Source organism: Drosophila busckii, chromosome 3R (genome assembly GCF_011750605.1).
Source record: "Drosophila busckii strain San Diego stock center, stock number 13000-0081.31 chromosome 3R, ASM1175060v1, whole genome shotgun sequence".
Taxonomy (NCBI): Eukaryota; Metazoa; Arthropoda; class Insecta; order Diptera; family Drosophilidae; genus Drosophila; species Drosophila busckii.
In genome coordinates, this window is record NC_046607.1 from 18074699 (window position 1) to 18093184 (window position 18486).

The following is an 18486-nucleotide window of genomic DNA, read 5'->3' on the forward strand; positions in this document are numbered from 1 at the left end:
TTTGACGAGGCAGCAGAAAGAACTTTATCTTAAGTGTTTACAATTGAAGTGTAATGGAACATATAAAGAACTTCAAAACAGTTGATTGTTGTACATTTGGAAATATAAAGTTAATCTACGCAGATATCAAAAGTAAGTGCGATTTGCCAATGTTCACATTGACAATTGTGACGAACTTTCCACGCAAACTTTTGGCTTAATACTATTTAAAACTTAATGTAACATAAACAATTACACAACTTGAAGTGTGCTAAGAAGTAGGCAAATTATAAAAGCTTAAAAGTTCGACCATCTATTAGCGGTCGAGGCACGATTATAATTTGTATCCGCCTGTGTCCAGTTTGAGTTTGAGCGATGTTGCGTTTGTGGGCGTTGCTGTTGTTGGTGTTGTGAGTGCCGCACATGTTGCTGTGACGAATGCTGTCGCTGTTGGTGCTGTGGGCGCTGCTGCTGTTGCTGTGGCGGTTTTGGTAACGTCACTCTGTCGGCGTCACCATTCGGTAAAGTAACTTTACGATACTTGGAGCTGCCGCTACCGCTACTGCTATTAGGATCTACACGAGGATTAGGTGGCGTAGCAGGAGTATATTGTGACGAACGCCTGTGCTGGCCATTCACCTGCATCATGGGCGTTGAGTGACCGCCCTGACGTACTTTATCATTTTGCGTTGGCGTACTTTCAGTTAATTTCTGAATAGGCACAGCTCGCACTGTTTCCGGACTATCCGGCTTGGGATAAACATGGACAGAAGCGGGCAGTATGCGTCGTATGTTTAGAGGCACATCCCTGCTGTTGCCATTAACGTTGCCTGGCGGGCTCAGACCGGATGCTCGACGCGGCTGATTTAATTGACTTACAGGTTTGTTGCTAATGTTAGATGCTATGGACTCGGGTGTGGTATCATGTGCATCAGCCGCATCAGGCGTGTGGTTTGGCTGCTCGACTTGTGTGTCGTCTGCCGCAGCTGCAGAGCCTCGCATGTGGCACAACTCCAAGTCACAAACAATCTGCATAATTTTAGCCTTGCCCTCGGCTACCAAATAGACGGGCAGCGTTTTCATGGTTTGTGTAATGCTTTCGAAGAATAAATCCAAAGTGTCCTTCGGTGCAGCTGCTGCTGGCTGAGCCTGACTTGCCGCTGCTGCTGATGCCGCGGCATGTAAGCTGCTGTCACGCTCCAGCGTACGCAATCGCGACGCAATATCCAGTGATGAACAAATTATATCCGTGAACCAGTCCAGCTGGTTACGCTCGTGCCGCTTGCTACTCGAAGATGCACGCAACGATTGCATGATGCGGTGAATCTCATTTAAACGAGGCGAGCGCTTAGCCACACGGTCTGTGCGGTCGACGGTAGTCTCGGATCTGCAAGCAAATGGGTTTTTTATATAAGCGTTTAAGAAGGCAACTTGTAAACACTTACTTGATGCTAAGCCCGTCATCACTATCTTGCTCAACATCCATGTCGACTGCTGGAGGCGTCTCTTTTTCATTGCCTGAGCCAGTGCTACCAGTTGCCTCAGTTGAGGCAGTAACAGTTGTGGTCGGCTTCTGTCGCAACATATTTTCGGCATGTTTGCGTGAATTATCATGCTGACGCACAAAGAGCACCTTAAGCGACACTCTCGTGTCGCAGATTTTGCAGTGACAGTAGCTTTCATCAGTGGCATCCGGTTCTAGCCAGCTGTAATTCGCTTGCCACGCAGCCATGGCTGCTTTGCTTTTGGACTCGCCAGCAGTTAAAGCTGTAGCTGTATTCACTGAGGCGGCTGCACTGCCTTCCTGCATTGCTCCTTGTTGTGCCTGCCTGCGCTCAGTACGCGCACTCAAGTGACGTGAGCTACGCTGATGCTTGGATGCACACTTGTAGGTGGGCAGATATATGGAAGTTTCACAGAGTTTGCACCAGGCGTAGTTTTGACGAGTATCGCTGCGCTTATAGGAGAGCCAGGGAAAGCGTTCCTTCCACACCATCACACGGCCCTGCATGCTGGCAGGCACTGGTTTTAGCGACAAATTGTCCGATTGATCATTTTTAGTGGCAGCAAGTGGTGACTCCACCCCATCCACGTCAACGAGCTCATCTTGGTTGGTTTCATCAGCCGCACCTGCTGCTCCCTGGCCTGCCCTCTGAGCTGTACGTCGAGCCTTGCGCTCTTTACAAATAATGACCCAGTTCTTGTGACGCGCCGTTTGCTCATGACGCTTCAAATTCGCTTTGTTATGAAAACGTACTCGACAGATCTTGCAGAGATGTCCACCTTCCTTTTTGTGGCGCTTCCATGTATAATGACGCAGAGAGGGCTGCGATTTTTGACCGTCTGCGGAGAGCTCTGCTGGGTGACTATGACATAAAAACATCAACATGTTTATTGGAGTTTTATGCTTGAAGTTATGTAAATTTACCCCTTTGCTGTTGTTAATTTCTTTTTGGCACGCCCATAATCCTCGTCGCTGCCGTCATCGCTGTCGGTTTGCTCCTCAGATTCTGGCGGTTCGCTTTTCTGCAACTCGTCAATATCATTGTCAGCTGCTCCAGCTGTTGCAACCTCTGCTGCCGTCGAAGTTGCAGCTTCTAGCGCCGCCTGATGCTTCTCCGAGCGCTCGTGATTCCAGCGCTTAATCTCGGAATGTCCATACATGAAACGCTTGCAGCAGACACTACAATAGGCCATCGATGGATCCTCTGGATCTGCAACTAGCCAGGAATGTAGTTCAGCGTATTGCTCCCAAATGCCGCGAGATTGTTTTGTGCTGCAATTTGAATTCCATTAGTTGCCAGTACACACTAAATTTAACAATATAAACTTACATTAGCTGCTGCTGGTAGGTTTGAAGATTGCTTGCATGAACCTTTGTTTTCAGATGCCGTCCAAAGCTGGTGACAAACATGAAGCAATTACAGAGCGTGCAGCGGCATTGTTGCGGCACTGTATCAGGTATAAGCTCAACCCATTCGCTAGGGTCGCGGCTGTCTTCCGCGGAACTGTCGAGCGGCTCCTCCTTAATATAATCCACTGGCATGATATCACTACTGCGCTTGCGTTTACGCGCTAAAGGCTTTTCGTACTGTTTAGCCGCTTCCAAGTGTACCTTGCTCGACTCATGCCTTTTGCGCAGGTAGGCAAATTCTACGTTCATGCGAACGTTGCAGACACGACACAATCCAACGGTTCCCGCTGCTTGAAAACGTTCTAGCCAGGTATGACAGTTAAGCCAGCGCAGCCAATTAAAATTGTTTAACGCTTCAACCTCGTTGGTGCGCTTCTGTTTCATAGCTGCCACATAGCTATCGGTGCCAAACTCGTGCTTCAACTCTTTTCTACTAAAACCAATAAAAGCTATACAAAATTTGCGTATAATAATACGTAGTTACATACCGGCTGCGTATCTGCTCATCGCTGCCTACAAACGCCACATAATTATTCTCACGATCTTGGTGATAGAGGGACAAATTATGTTGTTTTATGACCTTGTGCATGTGGTTCACATTGATAAAAATGTTGCAATAAAGACAAAATGCGCAGTCGCCATCGCTTTCTTCGTGCAGGAGCCAGGGCCAACGTCGCATCCATATAAGCCAGCGCTTGGCACTTGTTGGGCGTCGCACGCTAGAGCCAGAGGCGCTACTGGCATCGTCATCACTGTCATCGTCATCATCATCATCGTCGTCATCCTCATTATCCTCATGGTTGGAATCTATGCGCTGCAGCAAGCCCATAGGATCATTAGATTCATGAGTACTTATATTCGCGGCATCCTCTGCAACTGGCTCAGTGCCTGCATTTTCAGACTCCATGTCTGTCGGTACATTGTCAGCTTCTATATCCATATCATCCACTTGCTGGGGCAGAGAAACAGCACCTTCAACTTCCATAATTTTTAACTCGTGCTCAACAGTTGCCACCGCAGACGACGCCATTTTGTTGGCTTCAACATCGCCGGTCGCATCATCAGGAGTTTCAGGTGTTTGTCCTGTTTCGCTGTTTGGAACGCTTTCCGCATCCATGTTTAGCACTTTGCTATTAATTCTCGACTAGTCTATTAAATATACACACACTTAACGAACAACAAAATTTGCAAAAAAAAATAATCGTTCAAAGTCGTTGTTTATGTCGATCTTACAGTGACTTAGTGATGATAAAAATAAACCGATGCATTGACCATCGATGGCGATAATTCCCGATAATGTTAATTACAAGACAGTTAGAGCGAGAAGTTCGATGTTTGAGCTCGCATTGTTTGAATGTTAATGTGCTGTTAACCGTCGTAACATAAAATGTTATCTGCGAACATATGTTTTGTATCTAAAAGAAACGGTCACACCATTGTTTATTGTTATTTATTCTCGTAATATTAATTATTTGTGCAAAATGACGATCTTTAACCTATATATCTTTGACAAAATGGGCACGCTAATGCACTACGCTGAGTGGAATCGAACCAAGAAGTCTGGCATCACACGGGAGGAGGTGAGTCAACAATACATTGATGTGTACATTTAATATACTCCAAGTTTTGTTGATTTTGCAGGAAGCTAAACTCACATACGGCATGTTGTTTTCCATCAAATCCTTTGTCAGTAAGATCTCACCACACGACCCGCGTGAAGGATTCCTTTATTATAAAACAAATCGCTATGCTCTACATTATTTGGAAACGCCCTCCGGTCTTAAGTGCGTAAGTCCCAACTAACTTAAGCAGGTTGCTTAAAATGTGTCCCATTTGCAGATTTGTGCTGAACACAGATACGGCGGCCATTAATGTAAAGGAGCTATTACAACAGCTGTACGCCAAGGTGTGGGTGGAGTATGTGGTACGTGATCCTCTTTGGACACCCGGAACTGTTGTCACTTCAGAGCTGTTTCAAACTAAGCTCGATGAGTTTATCAAGCAATCACCTATCTTTGGCATAAGAAATATTTAGGCAATTACTATTTAATAAATAAATTTTGTATATAAACAGCTTGATCTGTATTTTTATTTTATCTATCTTTTTAAAGTCAGCGCCAAAGGCAAATCAATCGATAGCATTTGAATTTAAAAATTGAGTTTGAAATCTGATTCAAAAGTCGTATAATCCATCATTTGTAAGAGTATTAAAAAGTGAAATGCGTTGCGTTAAAAAAGAAAAAAAGAATTTCAGATCTGGCTGCCAAAAAAGGTTGTTGCTGCAATGCTGCTGCTATTTATTGGCCGCGTGGCTGGAAATTCTGGTTATCAGTTTTCTTTTACTTTTCGTTTATGTGCTTTTTTTTTCTTTTACAGCTCGAAGCCACTTACTTTCATTGGGCGGGTGACGACGGGTGAGCGTCGCATGTTCACCATTGAATCTGACTATGCAGATGCTGCGTGTCGTCTCTGCCTCAGCGTCTGCAGACATCTAGGTGTGTGTGTCTTGAGTTCATTGCGAGCTTGCTGGCGCTGCTTTGCTTTGATTTATGCATCATTAAGTCACGCCAATTGCTCGTTTGGTGCGTAAACTTAAGATTTTCTTACTTTTGCTTTTATATTGAACGGGTACGACGATTCCGGTTTAATCTACACAGACGGCTGACATTCGACACTAGCCGCTGGCTTTGGGCCACCCAATTGTCTGATGCACGCCGATTTTCCAAAATGTGTCGACCACAAGAGGTGCGTATGGCTATAACATCCGTTGCTGCGAATATATAAATAAACGTTTTCAGCCCAATGTGGGTCGAATAAGATAGCGTTCACTTTTCCAAACTTACTTTTACTGTCAACCCAAACGTGCGGCCTGAATGCTGCTGCAGTTCAGTGACATAAACAACAGCAACAACAGCCACGAAAGCTGAGAGCAAAAGCAAAAGTTGCACCTGATTCTGTAATAAGAATTGCCAGCGACAATCTGATCGCAGCAGCAGCAGCAGCAACAGGCTGGTCTGAAAGCCAACGATTGGTGGTTTGGGCGAAATGCTTGTGAAAGTTGTTGCCGCTGCCTCCCAAGAAGTCACTTTGGCCATTTGGTCATTTGGCAGCCAGATGATGTGCAGCTCGTTTGCGTCGATTCGGAATGGCAATGAATTTTCTCCAGCGTCTTAACATCAATTCGATTTGATGTTTTGCTCGTGTCTTCTGCGCACTTTGCGTCCATAATTCTCGATTTATGGCTTGCTAATTTTCGCCTCTATTGCCAATTGCTTTTGCCAGTCCGTGCAGCTTATGTAAGTGGCAGCTACATTGTAGAACAACAACGTATAACTAAACAAACGTTGATCGCATAATGTGCCATGAAATTGAATTGTTTTCATGCTGCATCCGTTGAGGATGATTACAGGTCGTTAAAGTTCACTCACTGGATTCGTGTTAGCAGCAATCTAAATCAATACTAAGCGCTTGCAACAAAAGATGATGTCTTTGTGTGCTTGCAACAGCGGAAATGAGCTTTTACCACAGCTGTTGCATCTTCATCTATTACAAACTTATATATGCTGTGATAGGCAAAAAAAACTATAAGCTATATTAGAAGAATTTAAATTACACATTAATTTTATTTTAATACAGCTCGCCTTCAAAAGATAATTAAGTTTAATGCCACAATAATTTAAATAGTAAATAAATTAATGAAATGCATATAGTGCGCTTAATTGTAGTTTTCGCTATAATCAAAAACTGGTGCGGCATCCTTGGCATTATCCTTACTGGTCGGATCACGAAAAAAGCTTCTAGGATGTGTGGGTCTACACCGAAAGTGACAATATTGCTGCTGTGCTACTGGAGCTGTGTGGCAGCAACAATGATGCCAGTGGTGCCTGCGATGGCGATGCCTTGTCCAGCATGGACCTGAGGAGGTTTCCATTTCGCAACTGTCGCTGACTTGAGGCTCCATTTGTTTGTTGCGCCAGAACATTTTTGTTTTGCTTGTATAGTTAAATCTAAACGATTCAACGATATGGTTCGTACTGAATCAGCAGTAGCAAGCGATTGCTTTAAATAGAAAATAAATTCTGATAATATTGCGCATATTCTGGTGCAATTGCTCGCATACCTTTAATAAGCGTGAGAACTGAGCTGTGCGATATGAAGCTTAGTTAAATCTATTTATGGGTTGTTATAAAGATAATAACAGGTGTCATTTACTTATTTTGTTGTGAATAGTATTTGTTTATTTTTATTCGTCGCTGACCTGCACAATGATTGCCGAGACTATGGAAATTGTGAAATGAAACAAAAGCAATTACAATTGCATTTCTTTAAATAATTTAACGTTTATTTTTCAAACCCAAAACATTTTGAAAAGAAAATATACAAAGCCGATAAGCAGAGTGCGTCTGAATATAACTTCGCCAAAAGTCGGATAGCCATAATATGGCTGATGACAGTGAGGTGGTGCTCTCCAGCCAGGAGCAAAATGTCTATTGCCTTGGCAGCAAGGACCCTGGTGGCCGTGTGAAAACATTTCTCAAATTTTCAAATAGCTTCGATGTATGCAGTGATAACAACTGCGGCGTTCTAAGCAAACAGTAGCCTTAAATAATAATGTTTGGCATGCGTGTTCAATTCTTATAGGTCAGGGGCTTAGATTTTGGTTATCTTTGCTGGCGTGCAACTTTTGGGACACGTAATGTTCGCTGCTGGTGCAAAGGTAAAAAACAATTAATTAGGTAAACAGGTCGACTGTCTTTTAATTTTGCTATTTCTCACCTAATCATGATTATTTGCCAGCGTCTTTAATTAATTAATAGCAAATGCGATATAACTGTATATGCGGTTGCATTGTCACTGCCACAGGGGGCGGCGCAAATGTTGCAGCTGCGCATCTGTTGATTATCTACAACATTTCGCATTTATTTGTAATAATTACTTTGCTCAATATTTGTGTTAAAATTTTATGATTATTGCAAAACTTTTCCAAGAAAGAGAAATCGTCAATTGGCAGAGCAATCGGCAAAGATGTCCCCACTGGGGGAAAAATGCAATGCAATGAAGGCAAAATGAACCAAAGCCAAAACCAACAAACAAATGCCACGCGTATTGGCCAAAGTGAGCTATGGCTTATAGAAATGTCGATGCCGAAGACCAACTCGCGCTTGCTTGCCATGCCACTAACTAAGTCAAGTGGTTGCCTGCAGCGAGTTGTTGTTGCTGCTTTTGTTGTTGTTGCTGTTGTTAGCTCGCAGGTGAAATGTGCGCAGGCGCAGCTGCTGCCGCCGCGTATATGAAATACAATTTGATGAGGCAGCAAAAACAAAAAAGTAACACGCAAGTTGACAATTTTATGCGTTTAGTAAATCAAAAAGCTAATTACTTGATTTGGTAAGCGGTTTGGAAATGCGAAGACAGGCACTAAAAAAATCAAAATAAATACGAAAAGCTTATGTGGACTGCTCGGGTTTTGCAATTTCACATAAATATTGGCACAGTTGTTGTGAAAAGTGTTGGCGTGAAAAGTGAAATGTGTTTTTAGAAAGGAAAAGGAAGCGCGCGCTGGGAAAACTCTTAGACTATGGAGAGCGCCAGAGGCTTTTAAGATGCGCACGATTAACAATAACCTTGACTTTATAATAACTATATTTAAATAGGTAGAGACAGCAAAGCTACGTTAAGCTCAACTATAAGCTAAATTTAGTCAAGCTATTGTTCAAACTTTACTTTGCAGTATTTACTGTACTTGCTGCAAATGCTTCACCGACTGTTGAGTTGTGTGCTTTGTTTGTTTTAGTAAAATATTTTATATATCTGTATCTGTATCTGTGTCGTAACTTAACGCCCTGTTAAGCTCACTAAATGTAACTAGCACTGGCGGCAACCCTGGCGCAAATAAATACCCCACTACTACCACTAAAACCATCTCTGTGGGGGCTTTAATTGTTTCTCATACGCGGTAGCGTCTTTCAATTGCGTACGATTAACGCGTAAATAACACGTGAAAAATGTTGCAATTTTCCGACAAGGCTGCCGCACTTGATGAACTCTTCCACAGTATGCAAAAGATCAACGAGTTTAAGGCCGCCGCTTTGGACGCTGGGCAATCAGACTGGCGCTTTAATCATTGGCCATAAATCTCAACGTTGCTGGGAGTTTACCACTTACTTTACTTTGGTTTCGGCATTTTTTTGTTGCTCATGCAAAGCATGTCTACTTTTCACCCATTCCCACCTGGTTGATATGAAATGAAAAGGGCAATTAACACTAATTGGGCGGCAGTTGCTGTCAGGTTTTTTTTCTGCTTATTTTGATTTCGGCACGGCCAAGTGCAGCCCACCAAAGTTGTAACAGCTGCTTTTGATTTGCATTAACATTGTTGCTCTTGCGATAGATTTCTAAATGTTGCAACATCATCAACTTTTTGCTGTTTCGTGTTTGGCCACAAATTGTCTTGTTATTTTTCTAATTTACATAGAAATCGTTGTTGGGTTTGGGTCAACTGCAGTAGCCAAAACCGCACAGTTAAGAAATTGAAAGAGAAATTTTTAAAGAAATTTCAATACATTTGCAATTTATTTGCATAGCAATCATTGAACTGTTTGTTGATAATATTAAGAAAATGCATAAATTAATGGAGACGCTGCCTTAGATGGCAAATAACTTAGAGTATATGGAAAACATCAACATCAAAAGATTCAAGAGCAGCTGCAAATAGCTGAATGAAAAGGAAAATCCAATTTTCAGCAAAAGATATAGTAAATATTTGCTACTTATATACCCTACAGATAGTTGCACAGAATTATATTCAGTTTGACAGGAATTATAATGTTTTTCATAGCCAGCGCTTCTTTGAGAATTTGTCTAATAATTTATTATAATTTTAGCTTAAGTTCTGCCAAAATACCCGTTTGTATATATATTTTACAAAACCGTAAAAACAAACAAACAACAGCGATTAGTTCTTGTATTTTATGTTGCCAACCATTCAAATTAAGCGGCAGCCTCAGCAACATCTGCGCAAAGCCAAACGTCGACAGCAGCAACATTAGCCACAGCAGCAGCAGCAGCAGCACCAACAACTTTGTTTTACTTTACTCTCTGTTGCTTACCTGTTGGCGCATTTTCGGTCATGACATTCGTTCAGTCTGCATTTGACTTTTACCGCGCTCGGTTGTGTGGTGGCTCCCATTGAGGTCTCTTTCATTTGTTGCCATTCGCTCGTTGTTGAGTGAAAGATTTGTCGTGAGTGCTGTTGGTGCTGACTGAATATATTCGTCTTCGAAGTTGCTGGTGGGGGCGCGTGCGCGTTGAACGGTTAATCGTGTGGCTCTTTTTGAATGAGCGAGGGGAACGCGCGGACAGAGGTGACAAGAATTTTGTTGTGGCATTTGCCGCAAATGTTCGAAAAAGTTAATGAAGTGCAAAAATGTTTGGCATTGTTGTTGTTGCTATTGCTGTTTTTGTTGTTGGTGTAAAGGTGAAGTGAGTTGCGGTTGCAATTGCAGTGCTGTTGCCATTGGCCTCGTTAAAACTTTCGGCTTGTCAAGTGAAAATTGCCAAGAAAGCCGTTGACTTTGGTTATGCTCACAAGCATCCTCATCAAAAGTTAGTTCCACAACGGATTAGTGCCAAGACCTTGCTGTAAGTTGAAACAAAAATTTAAGATTTATTACAAAAATTTCACCATCGATTGTGTTTGGTTCCCATAGACGCACCCAATTAACAGAGCAAGCTTTTAAAAGAAAAATATGTATAATAAAAATAAAAACAAAAATAAAGATGAGCTTGGTAGCTGTTGTATTCTAATTGAATGAAATTAACCCACTTTTGTAGCTGGTAAAAACTTTTTTGGTTTTTTTTGTAGCGGTCTTTTGTCTTATTTTCATAATAATTGCCACTGTCCAGAGGCACGAAAACGTTAATTTGTTTAAGATTGTTGTGCTCTTTGGGAGTTGGGGCAGCCAGCCAGTCAGCCAGCCGCCTGCCAAATTATAATGACCTATGTGTGTCTAAGTCTAAGTCTGGGCTAGCGCCTAAATAGCTAGAACCTTTGCTTGGGGGCAATGTCTGTTCTCGTTTCAGACAACACCTCCAGCTCAAAGAGCGAAAAAGAAAAACAACAGCAGTCAACTTAGTTAAAGCCAATCAATAAACTTGGCTCAGAGCAGGCTTACAAATATGGTCAGGCCAAAATTTAGAGCGTAACGTTTGTTAACTAGAAATTCTTTGCTATGCTAAATTTTTGTTGAAGCGTTACGCATTGTCTTGGCCAACATTTGGGGTCAAAAGTTGCTGTTGATTTAATTTATTTGCTATATAAAATATATAGAACTCTTCAATTTGCTGGCCAGTGCTCTCACCAGCTAATTGCACTACAGATCTTTTAATGGATTAATAAAATCATAATGATAGACACACGCTTCAGTTTTTGAGAGCCCAGCTAGTTATAGAAGTCGCTCGATTGCATGCGAAGTGCCTTGGCTCAGGCAATTAGAAGTTTGTTGGCCTGTAAAACGAAACGAATGGCAAACCACATAACAAATTGTTGTAATAACACTCGTAAAAAAAAGAAGTTATGTTTGTCTTTGGCAGCAAATCATTTCACATTTCCAACGCCAGTTGCGGGTTCATTAAACTATCGTCAGCGTCAGCGTCATCTTCATCTTCTGTCTTGATTGTTGTTGTTGTTGTCAGCTAAGACGCCAAGTGTAACTAAAAGTAACAGATACATGATACCGCAGCGACTGTTCTATAGCTTGGCTTCCGTTTGCTGATGTTCTTAGCCAAGTCTTCGTCTAAGCCAAAGTCTGAAGCTCAGCCAAGCGCAAACCGTTGTCGGAGTTGTCAACCTCAGCTCAGCTCAGTTTTTTTTATGATTCTGTTTCCCGCATCTTTCAATTTGTCGCCCTTTGTGGTATAATTGTAATGTAATCACAGCGCCTCTTTGGCCACCCATTCCCATACACTGTGCAAAATTTATGTAGAAGTTTCTAGCAGCTGACAAACACTTTCTTCCTAACATTTCTTTCACTGTTTATAGTACGTGTATATCTTTAAATCTTTTTGCTTTAGCACGGTCATGTTGTCATGCTGTCTCCAGTTATGTGATCTGCGTGACTGTCTTTGCATTATCTTATGTTAAATCCTTGTCGCTGCCTGTGCAACACGTTGCGGCAACGGTTCCCACAGCAGCTGCTGCGGCAATTAATTAATAATCAATGCTTTCAAATTAATATTGATTTGCGTGAATGCAAAGATCTTAACTAATATAAATTCTCACAGTTACACACCTAGTTTAGCATAACGGCACATTGCCCATTGCTAAAGCGCATTTAGTATGAAACTCAAAACCACTTTAATGCACCTAGTCTCTGAACTCTTTTGGGTGGGTCAGCCAACCAACCACTTTATGCCACACTCGCTGCGCTCGGTTGATCTCTGTCCCCGTCTCCGTCTACGTCTCTGTCTCTGTTTGTTGTCCAACGAGCATTGTTGTTGCTAAACATTAAAAATGTTTAATTCTTGAGAACACAAACATATTTTACTTGTTTTCTTAGGCTTGTGGTTTACTTTGATGAAAGGGGGGGAGAGCGGTGTGGTTCAGCTTCAGCGCATTGGCGCTCAAATTCCATGTAAAAGTGCTTGTTGCATTAACATTAACCCAAACAGGTGGAAATGCTAAAAAGCAACATAAACAATGGTGTAAGGGGAAAAAATAATAAAGCAAAATACCTCTAAACCAAACAAAATAGTAGTAAATGGAGTTGAACAGACAAAACACAAGAGATTTAATGAGTTAAATGTGGCTTAAGTAGTGCAGCGGAGATTTTATAAAAAACAATTATGTGGCAAATATAATGAGTAGATATAGCTGAGTGTATATTACATTAAGGTATTAAATACATTATAAAGCAGCTACAAATTTGACAGCAAAATTGATAATATATTTTATAAAAATAAATTAAAATATTAATTCAAGCCTTGCAGCTTGCCTTGTTTTCTTTTTCATTAATGCATAATTATGTCTCGATCTTATCTGTTTTATTTCTTATCTGTTTTATTACTGTTACAGCGAAAGGCTTTCAATTCCTTTTGTGCTTTTCATTTTCCTATTTGTCACTTTGTCATGGGAACTAAAACTCCCACCAGCCCATACATATTTTTATTTGACTTTTTATTTTTTGCAATCACATTCATTGCTAAGCATGTGTACTTCCTTAACAATTGTACACACACTTGTTGCTGATGTTGTTGTTTGAATGTGATTACGCGTGACGCTTAAGTTATGATAAATTATGTGGCTTGGAGCACGCGCAGCGGAGAAAGTGGCAATTGTCTTGTTGCGCGAATTCTTACCCAGACACAGACACAGAGATTTCCTATTTATTAACAATTGCACATTTCTTTTATTAACAGACCAAGTACGCACCCACTTGTAGTTGGACTCGCTGACGTTCTCTCCCACGCCTGGCCTTAGTCATGGAACCCAAATTACTGTAAGCGCATATTCATGGACGCATTGCCTCATCGCCTCATCGTCGCATACAACATTTCCACATTCATATTATTCACATACATAGCGCATAAGACTTAACTTGGACACCAATTTGTGTGACAGGAAACAGTTGCTGCTGAAGAATCATCAGGACGCCATTAGCCAGCTGCAGCCAGCGCAATCCTCTGCAGCAGCGCTCTATCAAAGCATTCACATACCCCCCATGGCGGATAGTCGGGAACGCATACGCGGTCCATCGCGCGATGGACGCGAATTTCTCACAAGTCCACGCCAAGTGCTGCGTCGGCTGATGCTGCTGTCCGAGGGCAGGCAATATCGCGAAGCGGCAGGCGTAGTGGGTCGCCTGGGACCCTCAGTGCTGCACTCCGTCATTGCCGAGCTGCCGCTGGATCTGCTGCTGGAGCATTTACCACACAGCTCCTATTTGCTGGAGTCTTTCTACACAAGGTAAGTAGACGCATATATGTTAGTTAGCTCTACTAACTGTGCGTGCTTGGCAGATTAACCACATTGAACAGCACACCCAAGCCGGATGTGCCTAGCGAGACTGTTGTCTGGCAGCTGGTGCGTCTCTTTGCCAATCCACACGAGTCGGGACTGCGACAGCGCTGCAGCAAATTGTTGCAAGCTTTGGCGCAATACGAACCCAGCTTGCGTCAGGCGTTGCGGGAGCGGCGTCGCAGCTTTGACAATGCCGTGCAAGGATTGGGCGTGCATGGCTTGACTACAGATGCTACTGGTCAGCTGATATCGCTGCATGTGGCGCTCAAGACGGAGCTGCAACGTCATGTGGACACCTACAAAACGGCCATACACAAGCTGGAGGAGCTCAGCATGGTGACTGTTAATCAGGATCCAGCGCATTCCTCACATCAACGCCTGCTGGCCATCAACTATGGCGACATCCAGCAGCGTCTGATTGACAACAAAACGCTGCTCACTATGCTGGATAAGCCGGCGCTGAAGCAGCTGCAAACGCTGGTGGAGAATCTCAGCTCACGCGTCGAGAACGACAAGGATATGCTATCCTGCGTGGGTCAGGTCAAGCGCCTGGATGCGCAGGCGCATATTGAAAAGCGCCCAGCTGCTGGACTGCTCATGAACTTTTCACGCGGCTGCGAAGTAGTGCTGCATATGATGGGACCCGAGAGTTTGCCACCCAGTCCAGCTGTCACTAATAAAGCCAACGCTACGGGCAGCGCCGGCGGCAGCAGCTGCAGCGATGGCTACCACTCCGACGACTCGGCAAATGAAGAGGCCAGGTAACATACATAAATTGAATTAGTTCTGGCACTTGACATGATGCGCCCACGCAACAAACGGCTCCCCCGCCTGCTTGTCAATTGTTAACCCATTTTCAGACTCTCACTTGTTTTGTCTTTGACAACAACTTGCCTACGCTTTCATTTATTTCACAGCGAAATGGTGTCGCTCTATCGAAATCTCTACATTGAGAATCGAGCGGACGCCCTGGAGGCGTTGGACAGCTTGCCGCAACTGAAGCACGCACATAGTCTGAAGGGCAAAATACTCTTCTCCATGATTGTGGTAAGCATACAAATAATATTAATAAACGGCTTATCAAGCGATAATCAAAATTAAAAGTAAAATAAGCTTTTAATATAATCAAATAGATAAATAAATTATTGATATTTAAATTTCATATTAAATCTGTAAAGCAACAATCAAAATGGAGTATGATCAAATAATAATAGAGAAGTTAATAATCAAGCAACAATCAAATTGAAGCATGCAAAAATAATAATAATAGATAAGTAAAGTGTCATATTAAATAAGTTAAAGTCAAACGACAAACTAAATGAAAGCGCATAGAAAATTTTCCATAGCCACTGTTACACGTCTGCACTGCTCAAATGATCTGCAACGACTGAGCAAAACCTTTTCAGAACAAAGGCTACATAGCTCAGGTAGAGGCCGAAGGCTGCGCTCAATTGTGGGTGTGAGCGAAGGCAGCAGTAGGTGAGAGCGACAATGGGAGTGAGAGTGTGAGTGTGTTTTGCATGCTGAAACCAACGCACGAATTGAGAACAGAGCGCTCGCTTCAATTACAGGTGTGTGTGTTAATTTTTGGAGAGAGCAAAGCGCTTTGCTCACTTATGAAGAGCGAGAGTAGAACAGTCCGCTCTTTGTTAGTGTAGCCGCTCGAATTGATTATTGATTATGACGTTCGGTAGCTGGGCAGCTAAATTGTTATTGCAAAATATCAATTTGAAGCACGTTGCAAACTGTAGTCGCTGATTAAGTATTATAGAAGAAAGTAAAGCGCCTGCAGCTGCGAGAAATTACGTTGGCGTTGTAGATAAATAACTTTCGATCTTCGTTGCATAGACAAGTGGCAATAAAATCGAAAGAGAGATAGCGAGTTAGTTCGCTCGCGATCGAGAGTGAGATGAATGACACCAAGCAATTGGCCGGCTCAGGCCGAGTTTGGGAACGTTGTTGGCTGACTGGCCCCGTGGGCTGTTATTGAACCATTGATAATGATTGGCAGATTAAGCCACACAACAAACTTTTAATGTTACTTCTTTTTTATCACGTTTCGCCGCAGCTTTCTTTTCGCTTGTGCCACGGTATGCGGGAACGCAAGGTGCTGGAGGTGCGCCGTGTGCTTAACTGCGCGCTGGACAGCAGCTGCGAGACGACGCTGGCCTTGGATCGTTCGGTGCGCCATCATTTGCATGAGACCATCGAGAGTTTTCCGCTGGGCGAGATTGAGCGTTCGGTGTTCAATCAGGTGCTATCCACGCTGCACGAGTATCCCTGCCTGGAGACGTGTCCGCCATTGACGCACTACGTCAGCGCCTGTGTGCGCTTGGCCTGGCGCATGATCAATCAAAAGGCGCCTTACTATCTCGACACGGATTTCAATTTGGGTAAGCTTAACAATGTTTATTCGACAATTATAATATTAAATTACAAACTTTGTGCTTAGGCTTTCTGCGTCCGGAGAAACATGAACGCCATCCACAGTCGGATCGCCGCTCGGATCTAATCAAGGCCTTCCTCTGGCCCGCTCTGATGCAGAACAATCAGTGTGCCTTCAAGGCCGTCGTGGCTACCTAATGCCTGCCAGACTTACTTACATATTAGGTTACAACATTTTGTACATAAAGCTTACATTAATCCAATAAATCTTGACCTAAACTCTATGCTAGGCACAGCTGATGGGCTTGAGCTGCACGCTTTGGCTGCGCTGCTTGTTGCTGCAGAGCAGCGCATGCTGCATATAGAATTCAATAATCTCACAGGGCGAAGCAAAGTGACGCTCATACGCCTTGAGCTGTCCAATGCCGTAGCGCTGTCTGCCATCGATTTGGCGCACAAACAAATGATAATACTGCTGATCCGCATAGATGCTGACCACATATTTTATATACAAGTCTGATGCTTTGAATGGACGCACCAGGCAGGCTCCATTCTCACGTTCAGCCAGCATGTGTTCCGCCGTAGCGCGATCTACGGTAAAGTAATACGACTCTGTTTCTATTGCACGCTGCTCTATCTCCACATAGTTGGCATCGGCCTCATCTGCCATAGATCAAAATTTATAATTGTTTGCTTATTGCTTTGTTATCACTTCAAACTCACCCACAATGACATAATCATGCTGGGGCCGCTCATCATCGCTCAGCGCTATGGAAACCCGTTTGGCGGCGTCATCATTGCTGCTCTGACGCCGATAGCCGCCGCAGCAGCTGCCGCCGCAGCGCTGCCGATAACAGGCGCAGTTCTGCTCGGACAGCTTATCATAGAAGCGCGCAAATAAATTTTGCAAAACTGTACAATAGACACGTGCCCACCAACACATGGTCAATGTCTCACTTTTTAGTTCAAATCGTAGCCAGGCCGTGACTTGTGCTTGAGTTTTGTGCTTTATCTAATCCGCTTATGCTGCGCCACATCTTTACCGCTCGCTGCGACGCCAAAGACTGCCCGAGAGCGGGAGAACACCCAACGCCACAAGTTTGTCCAGACAGTTGACTAATTAATATGTGCTTAATGCTCAGTTCAGTTGTCGTCGTCGTCGTCCATGTGTCTGAATATAATAATGACCATATGTAAATTTAATTTCAAATACAGGCGAACAACGCTAAAAGCGCTGTCAATTAAATATATCAATTAAAGATGAAATTAATGTTTAAATATTATAATGATAATTTAATTGAAATAAAGCAAATTGAAAATTGGCTTTGGAAGATTCAGACGCTAAGCTATTTTACTTAACAAAAATATCTTCAACACTTTGCATTATATTCCACTCTAGTCAAGTTCCACTGTGCCCACAAATAGTTTGTCTGTTTTGTTTATATCATTCTATAGACAGTTTTGTTGCTTTTATTAAGTTCATATATAGTAGCATATAATTGTTGGTAACCTGATATTCACAAATGTCACAGTCTTTGCAAGCGCAGCCAAGTGCAGCACTCAACGAAGCCGCCACATGTATTTCCCACAAGTTCCGACACTTTGTTTACAATTTCCACGCTCGAGATCTGTACAACTAACCCCAAGCCCAGCCCCACACATTTGTGTGTGTGGAGTTACTCATCGTTCTTTGGCAGCAGCTTGTGCTTGTGTCTTTTGTTTCATTCATTGTGGCTGTGTTCGCATATACGATTACTTTTGGCAGACACTGTGCGATCTGATTACCTATGAATGCAGCAGAGACTAGCTGGAGCCAAGTGGCTGACATGTGTTGCAGTGGAGCGTAGAAGATGACTTGGATTGCTGTTTATTAAAATTAATTACATGAGCTGGCGGCCTTGAATTTAATTTAAACGCTTATCTTAAATAATGTTTACACTTTATTATTTGTTAACTTATTTATAAACAAAATGTCGCCTTTTAGATGAGTCAAGCCCTGACAATTTGAAACCACATCGAATTACAAGCAAACGTATTTAAATTTTATAAATTTATTTATTTATTATTTAATTAAATTTTATTCTGCTAGTTAGTTTATATGCATAACAATAATTTGTTGCAAGTGTTATTCGCACATTTGTAAATTTCAAGCGAATCGTTGTAGCAGCAAGCTTTTGTCAGTTGGCAAAAG

At 42.7% G+C, this 18486-nt stretch overlaps 4 protein-coding genes across 4 annotated transcripts; 2 read left to right on the forward strand and 2 right to left on the reverse strand.

The window, feature by feature from the left end:
* Positions 1–253: 253 nt before the first annotated feature.
* On the reverse strand, positions 254–4184 carry LOC108603334 (protein suppressor of variegation 3-7). Its single transcript, XM_017992059.1, has 5 exons — positions 3382–4184; positions 2814–3323; positions 2408–2755; positions 1425–2345; positions 254–1366 (listed from the first exon to the last, which is right to left on the reverse strand). The coding sequence occupies exons 1-5, from the start codon at positions 4008–4010 to the stop codon at positions 277–279; spliced, it is 3498 nt and encodes a 1165-aa protein (XP_017847548.1). The 5' UTR covers positions 4011–4184; the 3' UTR covers positions 254–276.
* A 135-nt stretch (positions 4185–4319) lies between these two features.
* LOC108602642 (trafficking protein particle complex subunit 1) lies at positions 4320–4928 on the forward strand. The gene is made up of 3 exons (XM_017990787.1): positions 4320–4473; positions 4535–4677; positions 4733–4928. Exons 1-3 carry the CDS (start codon positions 4375–4377, stop codon positions 4926–4928), a joined length of 438 nt encoding a protein of 145 aa, XP_017846276.1. The 5' UTR covers positions 4320–4374.
* An 8676-nt stretch (positions 4929–13604) lies between these two features.
* On the forward strand, positions 13605–16579 carry LOC108602091. Its single transcript, XM_017990115.1, has 5 exons — positions 13605–13856; positions 13910–14671; positions 14828–14957; positions 15979–16303; positions 16363–16579. The coding sequence occupies exons 1-5, from the start codon at positions 13612–13614 to the stop codon at positions 16491–16493; spliced, it is 1593 nt and encodes a 530-aa protein (XP_017845604.1). The 5' UTR covers positions 13605–13611; the 3' UTR covers positions 16494–16579.
* Positions 16490–17449, reverse strand: LOC108602092. The gene is made up of 2 exons (XM_017990116.1): positions 17019–17449; positions 16490–16958 (listed from the first exon to the last, which is right to left on the reverse strand). The coding sequence occupies exons 1-2, from the start codon at positions 17236–17238 to the stop codon at positions 16582–16584; spliced, it is 597 nt and encodes a 198-aa protein (XP_017845605.1). The 5' UTR covers positions 17239–17449; the 3' UTR covers positions 16490–16581.
* Positions 17450–18486: the final 1037 nt, after the last annotated feature.